This window comes from Mustela nivalis (assembly GCF_964662115.1).
Source record: "Mustela nivalis genome assembly, chromosome: 14".
Lineage (NCBI taxonomy): Eukaryota > Metazoa > Chordata > Mammalia > Carnivora > Mustelidae > Mustela > Mustela nivalis.
Window position 1 is genome coordinate 44,444,679 of NC_139033.1, and position 14,966 is coordinate 44,459,644.

At 50.2% G+C, this 14,966-nt stretch overlaps 1 protein-coding gene across 5 annotated transcripts in view; it reads right to left on the reverse strand.

The window, feature by feature from the left end:
• CTIF (cap binding complex dependent translation initiation factor) overlaps positions 1-14,966 on the reverse strand; it is a 284,019-nt gene that overhangs the window by 176,878 nt on the left and 92,175 nt on the right. For all 5 annotated transcript variants that reach the window (XM_082699263.1, XM_082699267.1, XM_082699266.1 and 2 more), the window contains one exon: positions 938-1,011. In XM_082699263.1, the coding sequence (XP_082555389.1) occupies positions 938-1,011 (74 nt within the window). The remainder of the gene's footprint in view (positions 1-937; positions 1,012-14,966) is intronic.

The following is a 14,966-nucleotide window of genomic DNA, read 5'->3' on the forward strand; positions in this document are numbered from 1 at the left end:
TCTTCAACCTCGCTATGCCATAATGTGTGCCGGTAAAACACAAGTGTCGGTCAGCGGCCTATCCTACAGCGAGCGGTCCCTCTAAAACACCCCAGAGTTTGCTCTCACACCTACATGTGAGGAAGGCTGGAGAGAAAGGAGGCCAAAAACCAGAAGCTTCTGACAGCAGCTCAAAATGGCGGCAAGGCGGCTCTGAAGAGATAAGGCAGGTGCCAGGAGGCCAGGTGCCATCAGCCCCAGGCCCAGGAGACCATGGTGCTTCCATTCTGTGCAAACTGGAGTCTGAGCCAGGGATAGGCCTGAAGCATGCCCAGTGTTGGCCAGCCCCAAGCCAGCGGCAGAGTGGAGCTAAAGGGTAACTACCATCCACAGTCCGAAGCCATCCCTCCCCAGAGGAATGAACAGATGGTATGTACCCATTAGCAAACCTTTCAAGGGCACCGTCCCCCCATACTGAGGTAGCCCTGGCCTATACCTGTTCTTCCAACTTAGTCTATCAGGAACCTTCCAGAGTCTGAACTCCTGAAAGCCCTTCCCTCCTCCGGACCTCCCTGCAGCCATAGCCCCCATCGTCTGCTATGCGCCATTTCCCTTTGCTCTGCCAACCACCAGTCCACCCCTCTGTCTTCTCTCCCGCTTCCCTGTGGTTGAACTATTAGCATCTGTCTTCTCTTCCCCCCAACCCTCTCTCAGCCTCCCTTTCCTTCTCTTTCTCTTTCCCTTGGATTCTCTTTTCCCCTCATTTGCCTTCCTTTGATCTCCATTCTCTCTCTGAACTCCTTCCTCAGCGGTCTCATCATTTCTACTTTGCCCCCTCTTTGTTTCTCTCTACTTCTTGATCAGTGAACGCTCAACATTTACTCAACTTCCAAAGACCCTATGGGGCTTCTGTAGGACAAGAAGCCCCAGGCAGAGGCATACACCACGGGGAGCTTACCTGAAGGAATCAAAGGTGTTGGCTGCCCAGATATCCGTGCCCAGCATGTCCAGAGAGTTGTCTTTGCTGCCATTCTGGAAAAGACGGGGAATGAAAAGGGTGGTGTCATTTCCTAGTTCAGGACACTGAGAACAAGTGGGCAAAGGCCCATTCACAGAGAGGGCTGCAGAGGCCTTCCCTCTCTCCCCTCGGTTGGTCATTCTGGGCAGCCTGTGGGCTTGAGAGAGCCACTAGAGTGAGCATCCTTGCTGGTGCGCCCAGTAAGAGTCACAAGGACCCCTGGTGTCCCCCCAGGCATAGGCCCTCACTTTGATGGTGTCTGACAACTGCACAGGCAGGTATAGAAATAGCATGGGTCTCTGCTGCGCTCAGTCCATCGCTCTCTACTCAACGCTGCCACACTAATGAGCTGCTGCCACCATCGCCAGCCTGATAGCAGTGGCTTCTTCCCAGGCATGGAGATTCGGCAAAGCCAGACACGGTGGCAGGTCCATGTTGAGGGGCTGACTTCCTCTAGGGTTAAGCCCCCACTTCCCAAAACCAGGCAGCACAGAGAGGCCCCCATTGACCAAGGTTACATACACCAGCGATTAAATTCTCTAAGTCAACCCCCTCCAGTCTTTGTCCTCCAATGTCCCCTACATGATCTATCCCGTAGACAGAAAGCACTTTATTCCATCCAGTCTCTACAATTTGGCTTCTCTGCCCCTTGGCTAATGATCCCTCCAAGTTCTCTGGCAACTTGCTTTCACTCCTGATGTCATCCATCCCTCGTTACCCCTACAGTCCACGCTCATCATCAATACTTCCACCTCCAGTACATCTGAGAGTGTGCACGACTCATGACCCAGAAGTCACACCCAGGTACAAACACCAGCGAAATGTGCACAGATGTTTCCCAGCAGCAGGGAAGCACAGAGGTACAGAACAGTCCTATGCCTAATACATCCACGCTTACTGGAAATTGACCAGACATGTAAACTGGGGTATACTCACATACTGGACTATTACACGGCAGGGAGAATGAACAAATTAGAGCAACATACAACAGCAGAAGTCAATCCCCCAAAACACAAAGTAGAACAAAAGAACCCAGACACAAAAAAGTACCAACTCTATGACTTAATTTATATCAAGTTCAAGGATAGGTAAATCAACAAACTTGAGGAGATAGAGTTTAGATAGAAGCCGGGGGTGGGGTGGGGGCTATGGGAGAGCTGGTAATGTTCTGTTTCTCAATCTGGGTGCTGGTTACATAAATGTGTTCAGCTCGTGAAAACCCACTGAACCGTACACATGTGATATGTGCACATTTTCCATGTGTTTTAGGACCTCCTGGTTAGATTCCTGGTAGCATCCCCTGTCTTTATGACTGATCTCTCCCCAAACCTGCCACATCTCAGGTCCTTTAGCTCCAACACTGGACAAGCTTCTTTTGAGACCTTGCCATGAAGCTAGGCCTGGCCAGACACTGAAGACACAGAAGTGGAAAAGTCACAGGCCCTGACTGCAAAGAATGGTGTGTGATGACACACATGTAATAAAAAATTTTAAGACAGTGTGATATGTACACTGATTCAAGGGGCCACAGTAGCACAGGCAAGTTTCCTGCAGACTCCCCTTGAACAAGGGATGCAAGTATTCATGAGGGTCATGCAAGCAGAGGGAAAAGCAGGGACAGAGTCATCCTGGCAAAGGGGTTGGTGTGTAGAAACAGCAGGACACACAGGGTATTCTAGATAACTTTAGGGGCTCTGTGGAGCACAGCAGCCTGGAGAGTGTCCAGGGGTCCCAAGCCCTAGGTGAGTTGGTGATCTCCAACATGACCCACTCTGTCCTGGCCAGGACTTCCTAGAGGCCCCACAAGTGCGCCTCAGTGACTGTTGGGGTTGCATGGTGGCCCTCTCCAATTTGTATGTTGAAGTTCTAACCCGCAGTACCTCAGAATGTAACTCTACTTGGGAATAAGGTGGTTGCAGATAGAATTAGTTAAGATGACATCACATGGGTGGGCCCTAACGCAGTAAGCCTGGTCTCATTATAAAAAGGAAATTTGGACACAGAGACAGACACGCACAGAGGGAGGACTCCAAGGGGAAACTGGAGTCATGCTGCCACAAGCCGAGGAACCATGGGGAGCTAGGAGGGAGGCCTGGACCAGATCCTTCCTTGGTGCCTTCACAGAGATCATGGCTCTGCCAACTCCCTGATTTCAGATTTCTGGACTCCAGAACTGTGGGATAACTATAACTTTCACTAGGTCAACCCAGTATGGGTATCAGAAATGTAAAATCAAGCAGCCCTAGCAAACTAATATGGCAATCAACTATCCACCTGTCCACAAACGCCCTTTGTGAGGGTGGTCAGTCATGTCCCTTCCTCCCGCAGTCACCAGTTGCCCCTGCCCCAACCCTGTGACCTTCTCCTGTCCTCACAGCCATACCCAACACCTGAGGCCTAGGGTTTCCCAAAGCCTACAAACACAGCAGCCTGGGTAGACAAGTCCAGAACCATGCCAGCTCAGGTTGGTTTCTGACTCCCAACATTCAACCCTACCAAGGGGCCAGCCCCTGAAAAGTCCCACGTGCTATTTTCCCTGGTGGCCATTCCCCTGCGGACAACATCGCCCCACAGCCTGTTGAACAAAGCCCCTGTGGACTAGAAAAGAACCTGAAGTGGGCTCGGTGACCCCACCCCTAACTCTCCCAGCGACGGCAGACGCCAGCATCTTGATAGAGAAGGCCCATGATGGGGGCGGGGAGGGTTTGGTTTTGTTTTGGATTCTTCTCATTTACTTCACATTGGCCGGAGCTGGTAAGCACGTTCTCCTCCCTTACTGTACTGTACTCAGCATGCCCGACTCCCTGGCTCCTCACGTGGAAACCAGCCTAGTTTCCAGGGAGAGCAAGCAGTTTGCAGGTGCATGTCAGCCTTTAATCAATCAAAAGGAGAGGGGGCACACTGGCCAGTGGAGAGGCTGAGTAGCCCAGCCTCCCAGCAGAGGGGCCCAAGCGCTGGGCTCCGAGCAGACACCGGCAGGAGACAATGAGGGGCTGTGGGGAAAAGGGAGAGCAGTAAACTGGGGGGGGGGGGGGGAGCGTGTGTGTGGCTGAGGGAACAAAGGAGAGTGGGCATGACCTCAGACCTCATCAGTAATATCAGGACTGGCCTCTCTTGATGGCATCAGCAGCCAGAAGCCCTAGGGTCTAAGTGACAAAGCTTTCTCCTCCCTCCCCATGCCCTGAGAGCTCCTTCTCTTTCCACTGTGCCACAATCTTCTTGTCAATCAACCACATTTACTCGGGCCATAAGCCTCTCCATATGGTGCCAGACGGCAGCTCTGTGCACCTGGGTCCTTCCTACCCACACCTGCGTAGTCCTGTGGTCCCACGATCCCTTTCATTACTGACAGTGTCCTACCAAGCCCATCTTGCTCCTCGCCTGTCCATCTCCTTCAAAGCTTGCCTCCTCCAGGAAGCTCATCTGACCTCCCAAGCTGCAGTCACCATGCTCTGTCCTGAATGTACCACCCCTGCAGGTGAGGTGCGGCTGCAGAGCTCACCTGTGGCAGTTCTCACTCCATCTGCTTTTCGAGACCCCTCTCCTGTTCTGGATCAGAGACACTGGCTGGCAGGCACCTCACTGGACCCCCATGGCTCTTTGCTCACTGCCTACAACGTTTCTGCTGAGCTGACCTTCACCTCAATAAACTTCCGCCGTCTTCCCTAAGCTTATGTTTTCCTCCTGCCACAGTGACCTTGCCTTGTGACCTTAGTGAAGTCTGGACTTGAGATTCTTTGTATTTAAGTAAAGTGGTCTCTGAGAGTGCAATACTGTGTGCTCCAGATGGGTTTCTTCTGGCACGCATGCTGCTGCCAAGCCCCTTCCCACCAGTGGCAGACATCGCTAATCAGTTATGGCATCATTTACAGTCTTCCAATCAGCTGACTGCTAATGTTCCAGATCACCCCCTCTTCCTCCCTTCTTGAGTTGTTTCATCATCCTCCCCATCCCAGCTCCTGGCGTCTGGCTTGCTTCAAATGCAACTCTGAAATTGCACATGGCTAGAGAGACACACAATCAACCCCCAAGGAGACAGCTCCCAGGCCTCCTGAGATGTTATCTGGCATGTCCACAACACCCTTTCCAGGCCTCAAACCTCAGAATCCAGGCTCATTTAACATTTTTTTTTTTTTTTTGTTAGTAGGCTTCATGCCCAACATGGGGCTTGAACTTGTGACCCTGAGATCAAGAGTCACACACTCTATTGACCTAGCCAGCCCCTGTGGGTAGTAGAGCATTTCAAATGCAAAGGTCAAAAAACAACAACAAAATCAAATAAACAAATAAATTCTGCTTCTGAAGTATGTGTCTGAGACCTCACCCAGAGCGAAGTTCACTGTCCTTCAGAGTAGCACACAAAGTCTCTCTTTCCCTGATCCCTGATGCTTTAAATACCCAACTGATGGCACCTACAAATTCAGCTTACGACCATTGCTTGTCAATGTTTCCCTTATAAGAATGTTAAATCTTGGGGTGCCTGGGTGGCTCAGTTAGTTAAGCATCTGACTTGTAATTTCAGCTGAGATGTCATGATGTCAGGTCATGAGATCGAGCCCCATGTCAGGCTCCACGCTTGGCGGGGAGACTGCTGGAGATTTTCTCCCTCCTTCTCCCTCTGCCCTTTCTCCAACTTGTACACACACACTCTCTCCTTCAAATAAATTAATTAAAAAAAAAAAAAAGAATGGTACTCTTCAAGGCAAGTTTCCCCCCCCCCAATTGTTTTCCTGCAGTAAAATGCAGATAACCTAAAGTTTACCATCTTAACCATTTCCAAGTGCACAGTCCAGTGGCGTTAGGTACGTTCACGTGGTTGTGCAATCCTCATTGCCATCCTTCTCCAGAACTCCTCTCACCCCGTAAAACTGGGCCTCCAATCCCACTGGATGCGAGCTCCCCATCTCCCCTCTCCCGAACCCCACCCCCACCTTCCTACTTTCTGTCTCCATGATTTGTTCCTCTCTGATACCTCACCTGAATGGAATCACACAGGATTTGTCTTTTTGTGACCAGCTGACTTCACTTAGCATAATGTCCCTGAAGCCCATCCACGAGCCCAAGTAGGTTGTAAGCCCCTTGACTAGAGCAGCTACCCTCTCTTCTTGGCCCTCCACAGTGGCCAAGTTCAGCATATAGTCTGCTTCCAGTGCTGTCAACTGATTAAATAGATTCTACCAGCTGCTTTCGAGCCTAAATGATGGAGTCACAGACTGGGATGTCAAGATCGATCTACCAAACTAGGATTCAAGGTCACTGAAGAGCGAGGCACAAGGGCAGGAGAGAGAAGGACTATGATAAAGGGATGGAAGGTCACAACCAGGAAAACAATAATGTGGACAAGACCCCGGAGCTGTGCCACTTGGCAGCCCAGGAGGCGTGATGGCCCTGGGCAAGAAGGAGGGTCCTTGGGTCGCGAGCTGGAGGTACCAAGGGCTGTGGGCCAGCGGCTTGTCCGGTCTGTGCCGAATGGGACAGGAAGGTCACCCCATTAACAGGTGAGAGGGCAAGCCTGGAGAAGCTCTCGATGGAAGTCTGGGTCCCAGGGGCTGACCTATTTATTGTCACTCTATTCGACACAATATGCACAGCATATAACATGAATCTGGACGTTTCCTCAGAGCTGTTGCAATGGAATATGACAGGCATATAATGATGCACACAACCAATTCTCAGCAGGGGCTGGGGACATTGCCTGGCACTTGGAAGCAAAATCAATCTCCACCAAATCAGCCCAGAGATGGCAGAACCGCATCTGCTGAGCCTTCCTATGCTGTTCCTTGTCAGTGTTGAGGTAGCGGCCCTGGGCCCTGCCCAGAGGAGCCAGACCTCACCGGGCAGAGCCACAGCGAAACCAGACCGCCAGGAACCAAGAGCTTCACACAACCATCCCCAGTGCCCCAGCCATGCGCTGGCAGCATCCAAGCTGACCGGGAGGCTTCAGATCCCATCTAAGCCTGTGAAGTGTCCGAATAGTCTCCTTTCCTGAGTTCCGGACACCTATCCTCAAACTTGCAACACCCCCAACCTACACGCCACCTGATCCACAAAACGCTCTTATGACTGCAGACAGGTTCATCCGTGTGCCCAAGAAGCTTGTAGGTTACTGTGGGGCAGGGCCTTCCAGAGAGACCCACAGACAGGCAGACAGCAGTCTGATTTCTGGAACCTCACACCTGGAGACAGACCCACCTCACTCTCTAAATCACCCCTTACACTGAGGAGCCACATGAGTGGCGAGGACAAGCAGAGGATAGAGCAGAGGATGACCGGGGCCTGGCTTGTTCCCAGGCCCTCCCTGTACTCTTGAGCCTCGGCTTCCCCGGTGCACTAGTAATGCGTGGTGTCAGTGGGAAGGGCTCTGATGTCACACTGTGCTACCCAAGATACGGGATTCTATTCCTCTTTGGACCACTGTGCTTTTCCTGGACTCAGAGAAACAAATGTCCTACCTGTCCCCCGTCTTTGTCTCTGACAGGAACCAGCTCGAGACCCCTCCTCTCTGCCCCTCGGCAATGTCCTTAAAGCTTGTGCCCCAGGAGCCCACAGCACGTCCAGCGCTTCCCGACTCTAACTGCATGGCTTCCCGGTGGTGTTCTAGAAACACAAGCCCACTGGGTCTCAGATGTCAGTATGCATCAGAGTCATGTGGAGAGAGGAGTGTTGCTAGGTTAAATTGAGTGCAGCTGGGGTGGTCCACGAAACACACTTTTAGAAACACTGGAGATTAGAAGGGTTTTGTGGGGCACAGAAAAAAAAAAAAGGTTCCCTCATCAAACATTTGGGATACACTGGGTTAAAAGATTGTTAAATAAATCACTTTATTGCAAAACTACTCAGTGCCTTTATCGGCCTTGGACAGATGTTGACCCTTCAAGTAGGTAGCCATATAGTACGCAGTATTCCCCAAATTCCTTTGGCCAAAAACCACCCCATCCTTCCTCTTTATTCCACAGAGAAATTCTATTTATTTATTTATTTATTGCAAGACCAGGGTTCCACAGAACCTACTTTGGGAAACGGTCTTCTAATATTCTTCCCTAGTGATTCTGCATCCTCTCAACTGGGAACTCTGGCTTCAATTTTGTTGCATCCCTCTGCCCACTTACCCCCTCATCCTAGCTGCGGGACCCAGCTTCATTCATTAAATACTTTTGAGCAAGAATCCGGGTGTCCAGGCACTGAGAGCCCCCCCACCCCCGAAAACCTCATGGGCTTCCTCAAGAACATCTCCCAGTTTGCCATTCCCGTGGCCGCAGCTTTTCTCTGAGCCCCATCCCCGCCCCAGCCCAGGGGTTCAGCCAGCCCCTGTCCCCCACCCCCCAGGTCGCTGCAAGGCTGAGGTTCTGAGAAGCCTAATCAGAAGCAACCACCCTTTTCAGTGGATGGTTTTTAGCACTTAAATGCTGCCGAATCCTTCACAACAGTCCCTTTCCCTGGCAATTAGGGGGCCTCATGCCAGGGTGAACCGTGCTGCTCTCAGAACAGAGCACAAAGAGATAATGAGCACTTTAAACTCTGTGGAAAAGAAAAGGAAACAGCTTTCCCGTGGGCAGGGAGGCTGGAGCCACCTCTGAGGGGCCCGCAGGTGTGCATGGCTCCCCCCAGCTCGGGCAGGGCTGTTGTGGGCTGTTGCCCAGCCAGGCGGGGAGCCTGGACACTGGACGATGACAACAGCAAAGGCACTGAGGCGGCACCGACCGAACACTGGTCATCCTCTGAGCATTTCAACCTGGTTACAAGCTTAGGAAGCCCCATTTCACGGATGAGAAAACGGAGGCTCAGAGAACCTGCCTGTGTTCAGAGAGCTTGCAGTTCCGTGGTACCATGCAGTTCCATGACCCGAATAAACTGTGACCCCATGGCAGATGGCTGTTAGGCAGTAAGGTATCCATCCCCCACAGACAGCTAGGTTCTCTGAGTCCATCTCTGCCCACGACTGGGAAGCAGTGCGGGCGGAGGGAGTAAACTGCCGGCAGTGAAGTGAAGAGGGAATCTGGGGGTGTGAGCCAGGCTTTGTAAAGATGGTGGGGGGCATGGGGCTCTGTGTCTGAGTGAATGAAACTTGGTGGGAGTGAATAACTGTATGCTAGAAAAACGTGCTAAGTCAGGAGCAGTGGGAAAATAAACCCTCCTCTTTGCTGTATTAGTACACAACCACGGAGTGGTTTTTGCTTGTGCATGTGTGTGTGTGTAGGTGTCGACAATTTCTGGCTGTGAGGGTTTAGTGACTAAGCAGAACTTGACTGAATCAGATATCCGCCAGCAGCAGGACTGCCCGCATTCCCAGGAGGGTCACAGGTGAAGCTTGAAGCTCCAGGTAGAGGAAGCTGGTCTGGACTTCCCCAGTATCCCTGCTATTTGTTTGCTCTGCCAGGGGACACAGAGGCAGGGGTGGCCAGCCTTTGGTCCTGGCATCCCTGAAGCTCCAATTAAACCAGAATTTGACAAATTCTGTCAAATTTGACAAATTCTGTAACTCCGTGTGTGTGTGTGTGTGAGAGAGAGAGAGAGAGAGTGTGTGTGCGTGCGCGCGCGCGCGTTTATGCATGCGTGTGTTCAGCACCAAGGACAGCATCCCACATGCTGGTGGGAAAGACGATGATAGACCCCCTCCCCCAATATTTTAATGCCCCTACAATAGAAGGATCTTTGAGGCAGGGGAATGGCAGAACAAAGACCAGCATAGAGGGCCTCCTGGTGGCACCAGAACTGAGTTCAGGAGCAGGAAAGGGCATTCCTTTCATTCTGGAACTTTCTCATCTATACATTCATTCTGTCCCTTCCCTCTTTACTAGACCCCACTGTCTTTGAGTTTAAAACCCAAAGGGATATGTAGGTGATAATGACTGAAGCCTGTGACCAAGGATACTTCTCTGAATCCAACCCATTCTCCCCACTCTCTTTGGCTAACTAACTTTGTGCTTTTGGATTTAAAGGCCACGTTACTTGAACTTGTCCTGGCCTGGGCCCCATGACAGGGCCCTTCTGGCTGGCTTCCTATTCAGCATCTGCTGAAATAATGGGGGGCCATTCCGGTGTCCTCAGTCATCCACACTGTCGCATGCCCCTCTGCAGGGAAAGGATCCCAACCTCCAAGGCTCCCCACTAGGCCTTCTTGAAGCTCCCCAAGCCCCAGGGATATTCCCTACCCATCAGCCCCAGACTCAGAACCACAGAAGTCCAGGGAGGAAAGGAACTGAGAGTTCATCGGGTCCAAGAGGTGACCCAGGGCTTCTACAGAGGTGTTCCCAGAGCCATGAGGTAGATAGAATGGGAGAGACAGCAGATGGGCTACTCTTTCCTCTACCTCATCAAGCAGTTTTGTCCCTTTTCTTTTCCTTATGGGATCTTGCCGAAAGATTCTGATGAAACAAAATGTTCTGTTCTTTAAAAAAGTTTACTTTTATCTTAGAGAATTGTAGATTCACATCCTGCTCTAAGAAATAACACAGAGATCCCCTGTACGCTTTACTCAGTTTCCCCCATGAGTACACTGGTAAAAGTATTGCTCAATAGTAAAGTCAGGATACTGATGTTGATACGGTCAAGATGCAGAACATTTCCATCAGCACAAGGTTCCCACCTGATGCCCTTTTGTCCCCAACCCACTTCATTCTGCCCCTCCCTTCTCTAATCCTTGAACTGCTCACCTAGTCCCCATTCCTATCCTCTTGTCATTTCAGAAATGTTATATATACAAAATCAGAGTATGTAACTTTGGGGGATTGGCTTTTTTTACTTGGCACAATTCCCTGGGGATTCACACAGGTTTCTGCATGTGTCACTTGCTGATTCTTTTTACTGTTGATCACCACAGCTTGTTCCAACTGTTCACCTGTTGGAGGACAGCTGGGTGATTTCCAGTTTGGGGCTTTATGAATAAAGCTGCTATAAACATTTGAGTACAGGTTTGTGTGTGAACATAAGTTTTCATTTCTCTGGGATAAACAGCCGGGAGTGAAACTGCTGGATCAGATGGTATTTGCAGGTTTAGTCTTTTAAGAAACTGCCAAATCGTTTTCCAGAATGTCAGCAGCACTTTACACTCCTACCAGCTAAGTATGAGTGATCCAGTGGCTCTGTATCTTCACCAGTACTCGGTGTTGTCACTTTTTTTTTATTAGCTATTTTGATAGGTGTGAAATCTCTCACTGTGGCTTTAATTTGCATTTCCCTTACAGCTAATGATGTGGCACATCTTGTTTTTGCGGGCTTATTTGCCATCTGTACATTCTCTTTCTACAGGGAAAAAATGTCTCTTCATATCTTTTGTCCATTTTCTAACTGCGCTGTTTCATATGCTGAGTCTGGGGAATTCTTTATATATTCTGGATACTAGTCCTTTTGCCAGATACATGTTTTACAAAATTCTCTCCCTTTCTGTAATTTGTCTCTTCAACCTCTAAACAGAGGTTTTTCCAGAGCAAAGTTTTCAATGTTGATAAAGTTCAAATTCTCATCTCAGTGTTGACATCTAGTGATTGTCTTTTTTTCCATTTAGTTTGAAGTATTTCTGGTTCTTAGTAAGACATATGATTTTTTATTGCAATGAGGGCACTTCCATGTTATGTTATGAGACACTGAATCATATTAAGTCTTCTGTGTTACCTGGTTGTTTGTGATAACACTGTGGCAGGGAAAGGTGGGGGGCATAGCCTCAGTTTTGGGGTGCACTTGTTACTGCTCCATGGAGGCGAGAGTTCCAGGACTCCACAGAGTCCCCCGTGTACCCTGCCATGGGGGTGGTCTCACTACCACTTGGCAATAGTGGAAGTCTCGTCTTCCTGTTAGACTTTCCTCTGACACAACCCAGCAGGGAGAGAAGGGGTGCCTTAGTACTGCTGAGTAGGAACGCAAGTCCAGGCTCCCACAGGGTCTCCAATAATACCATGGGGTGGCCAGGGGCCCTTCTTATGAGCTGGCAGGAATGAAGGGCTCAGTTTCCTGCCTGGGCTTCTCTGACATCACCCCAGTAGAGGTGAGAGGGCTTATACAACTCTCTGAGAGGGGCATTCTAGACTCTCAATGGGTTTTGCTGGTGTGGGTGAGGGTGGACCCACACTCTGTTCTGTGCTACTTGGCTGGAGTAGAGCAATCATTGTCTAAAACTTTTCTATTTTGATAAGTTGCCCTTTGCCTGGACCTTTGCTTACAGAGATCAGACTTTTATTGGGACTTTAAAAATCTGTGTCCCCTGCCATGTTCTGGTTACCTCCTTCTTTGGCCCCAAGTCTGGGATGTTAGAGGTAAAAAGGAAACCCAGGAAAATTATGACTCTGTCCTTGCTCGGGTCCCCCAAACCCTAGCTGGTCTGCCTTCTTATCTCTACCTTTCAGAATCTTATATCTGTTTTATATAGAATGACCAGGATTTTAGTTTTCCTTAGAAGAAGGAATATAAAAAAGAACATCTACTCCATCTTCCCCAAAGCAGAAATTTAGGTCTTTTTTTTTTTTAAAGATTTTTATTTATTTATTTGACAGAGAGAGATCACGTAGACAGAGAGGCAGGCAGAGAGAGAGAAAGAGGGAAGCAGGCTCCCTTCTGAACAGAGAGCCCGATGCGGGACTCCATCCCAGGACCCTGAGATCATGACCTGAGCTGAAGGCAGCGGCTTAACCCACTGAGCCACCCAGGCGCCCCTAGGTCTGTATTTTTTAACAAAATATTTTGATGGCCTTATGTCTAGATCATCTCCTTTTTCAGAGGGAAACAGGTTACTGAAAGACAATGTGTCTCACCCATGATTGAATAGTCAGTCAGAGGGAAGGGGGTTAGAACTCATGTCTCCTTGCTCTCAGTCCAGTGCTGTTACCATGGCAGCATGGTGCCTCCTTCCTCTTGCTGTGCATCTGACCTCCTCTGCCCTCTGTAAGGTCCCCCACAGGTACCAGCCCCTCTCCTGCCTGTAATCTCATGCTGCTCTGGACTGTTGCTTTCCCACTAGAGAAAGTCTTACTTCTCTAAGCAGACTCCAGGTTCTCTGAGGATAGAGACCAGGCCATGTGGTTCATGAAACTGACAGCGGAGGCTTAGTGGATGGCTGCTGACTGTTTCCCTACAAGTCAACCATTGATACTGTTACAAATGGGGTAGCCTGGTTCCTTCAAGTGAGCTGGAGTCAGAAGGCACCTGGAGGACAGGGATAGGTGGTATCTTCTGGAAAACAGAGGCTTACATGCTAGGAACACCAGAGTCTGCAGAATCAGATCATGCCAGCAGGACTGTGTTTGGTTCAGGGAGGCGTGGGTGGAATCATAGTCCATAGCTCCAGTGCTCCCAGGAGGGTAACCCAGGATGGGACGGGACCCGTGAACCATCAGGTCATACCCCAGACATCTCAGCACTGCAGTGTAAGTGTTTGTCTTCTCCTCTCTAACCTTTGTGTAAACAGAGACAGTGCCCATCACCTTTGCCATCCCATTTCCCAGCAAACTGCCCTCTGTGATGACATGCTGATCAAATCAAGGTGTGAAAAAACAGATAGAGGAACGAACCAACATAACCACGATTAAGGGAAACAAGTGCAGGAATGAGGATATTTAGCTTAAAACACAGACTCTTCATACTGGACTGCCATGGGAGAGCAAACAGCCATGGAGCTGCCCAACAACATTCTGAGATGCCTTTTGAAGGCGTGAACTCCCCATTACTGGAAATGCCCCACAGCTCAACAGCCACATGAGGGGGCTCCTACACTGTAGGGTTGGGGGTTGGATCAGGTAGCCTCTGACCCTCTGGTCATCCTGAGAGCCCACAGCATTTTAGGGTAGAGATCTGCTTAGCTCTGGGTCTGATGTGGGAGGAAGAGGTCGGCCCCAGCTCCTGGTGAGCGGCTACCAGAGGTGGCGCATGTGATGGTCATTCTAGCCAGTCACCAGACAGTTCTGGCTTCCAGAATGCCAGGCACATAGTAGGATTATACTTTGTAGGGTGCTTACCCCTTATGGTTGGGTGGGCTCATGTGGGCAGTTCTGGGCCACAGGCTAAGAGAGGAAGTGCTGTGTATTATATCTGGGTTGCAGCACTGACTTGCCAATGCAAGATCCTCCAGTGGTCCTTTTCCCTCTATCTTGGGGACTGGTGAGAATGACAACTGCCCCATCAAGCTAGGTCCTGGATGGGCTGTTTAAAGTTACCAAGTTTCGGGGCACCTGGGTGGCTCAGTGGGTAAGCGTCTGCCTTCGGCTCAGGTCATGATCCCAGGGTCCTGGGATCGAGCCCCGCTTCGGGCTCTCTGCTCGGTGGGAAGCCTGCTTCTCCCCTTTCCCCTCCCTCTGCTTATGTTCCCTCTCTCTCCCTCTCCCTTTCTCTCTCTGTCAAATAAATAAATAAAATCTTAAAAAAACAATAAAGTTACTGAGATTCAAGGCTGTTTGTTGCTGCAGCATGACCTGGGCTATCCTGACTGATACAAGGGGATGGACTTTATCTGGGGGGGACAGCAGAGGCAAGAGAAGATCTACAAGGTGCAGGGGTGGGGCTTCACAGCGGTTCCAGCATCTCAGCTGAGCACACAGACACCTCCGTGTCTACTGCCCTCACTCCCAGCACTCCTGTAACACCCAACACGCACTGCCCACTCTGGTGTACACCCTCCTGATGCCCTCACACCCCCATAGAGCACCCAACTTCAAGCCTTGTGACTACCATTTCTTCTCTCTTCCCTTCCATCTGGTCAAGCATCCTAACCATTCCTGAGGGCACAGATAAGGCCCCATGTCCTGCAAGGCATCTCTCTACCCACAGAGATCAGCAGGGACACTCTCCGGAATGACCACAGTGTCTGTGGTCAGGAGGTGTCTTTGGGACTTAACTGGGTACCTTTAGCCTCTTCCATGTTAAGTAGCCTCTACTCCACAGACAGGTAATGAGGCCAAAGGCCAGTTCCTCTGTGTCTGGCAAGCTCATAGCAGATACTCCATAAATACTGACTAAATAGAGAGAAGTGCCATGAACGTGATAT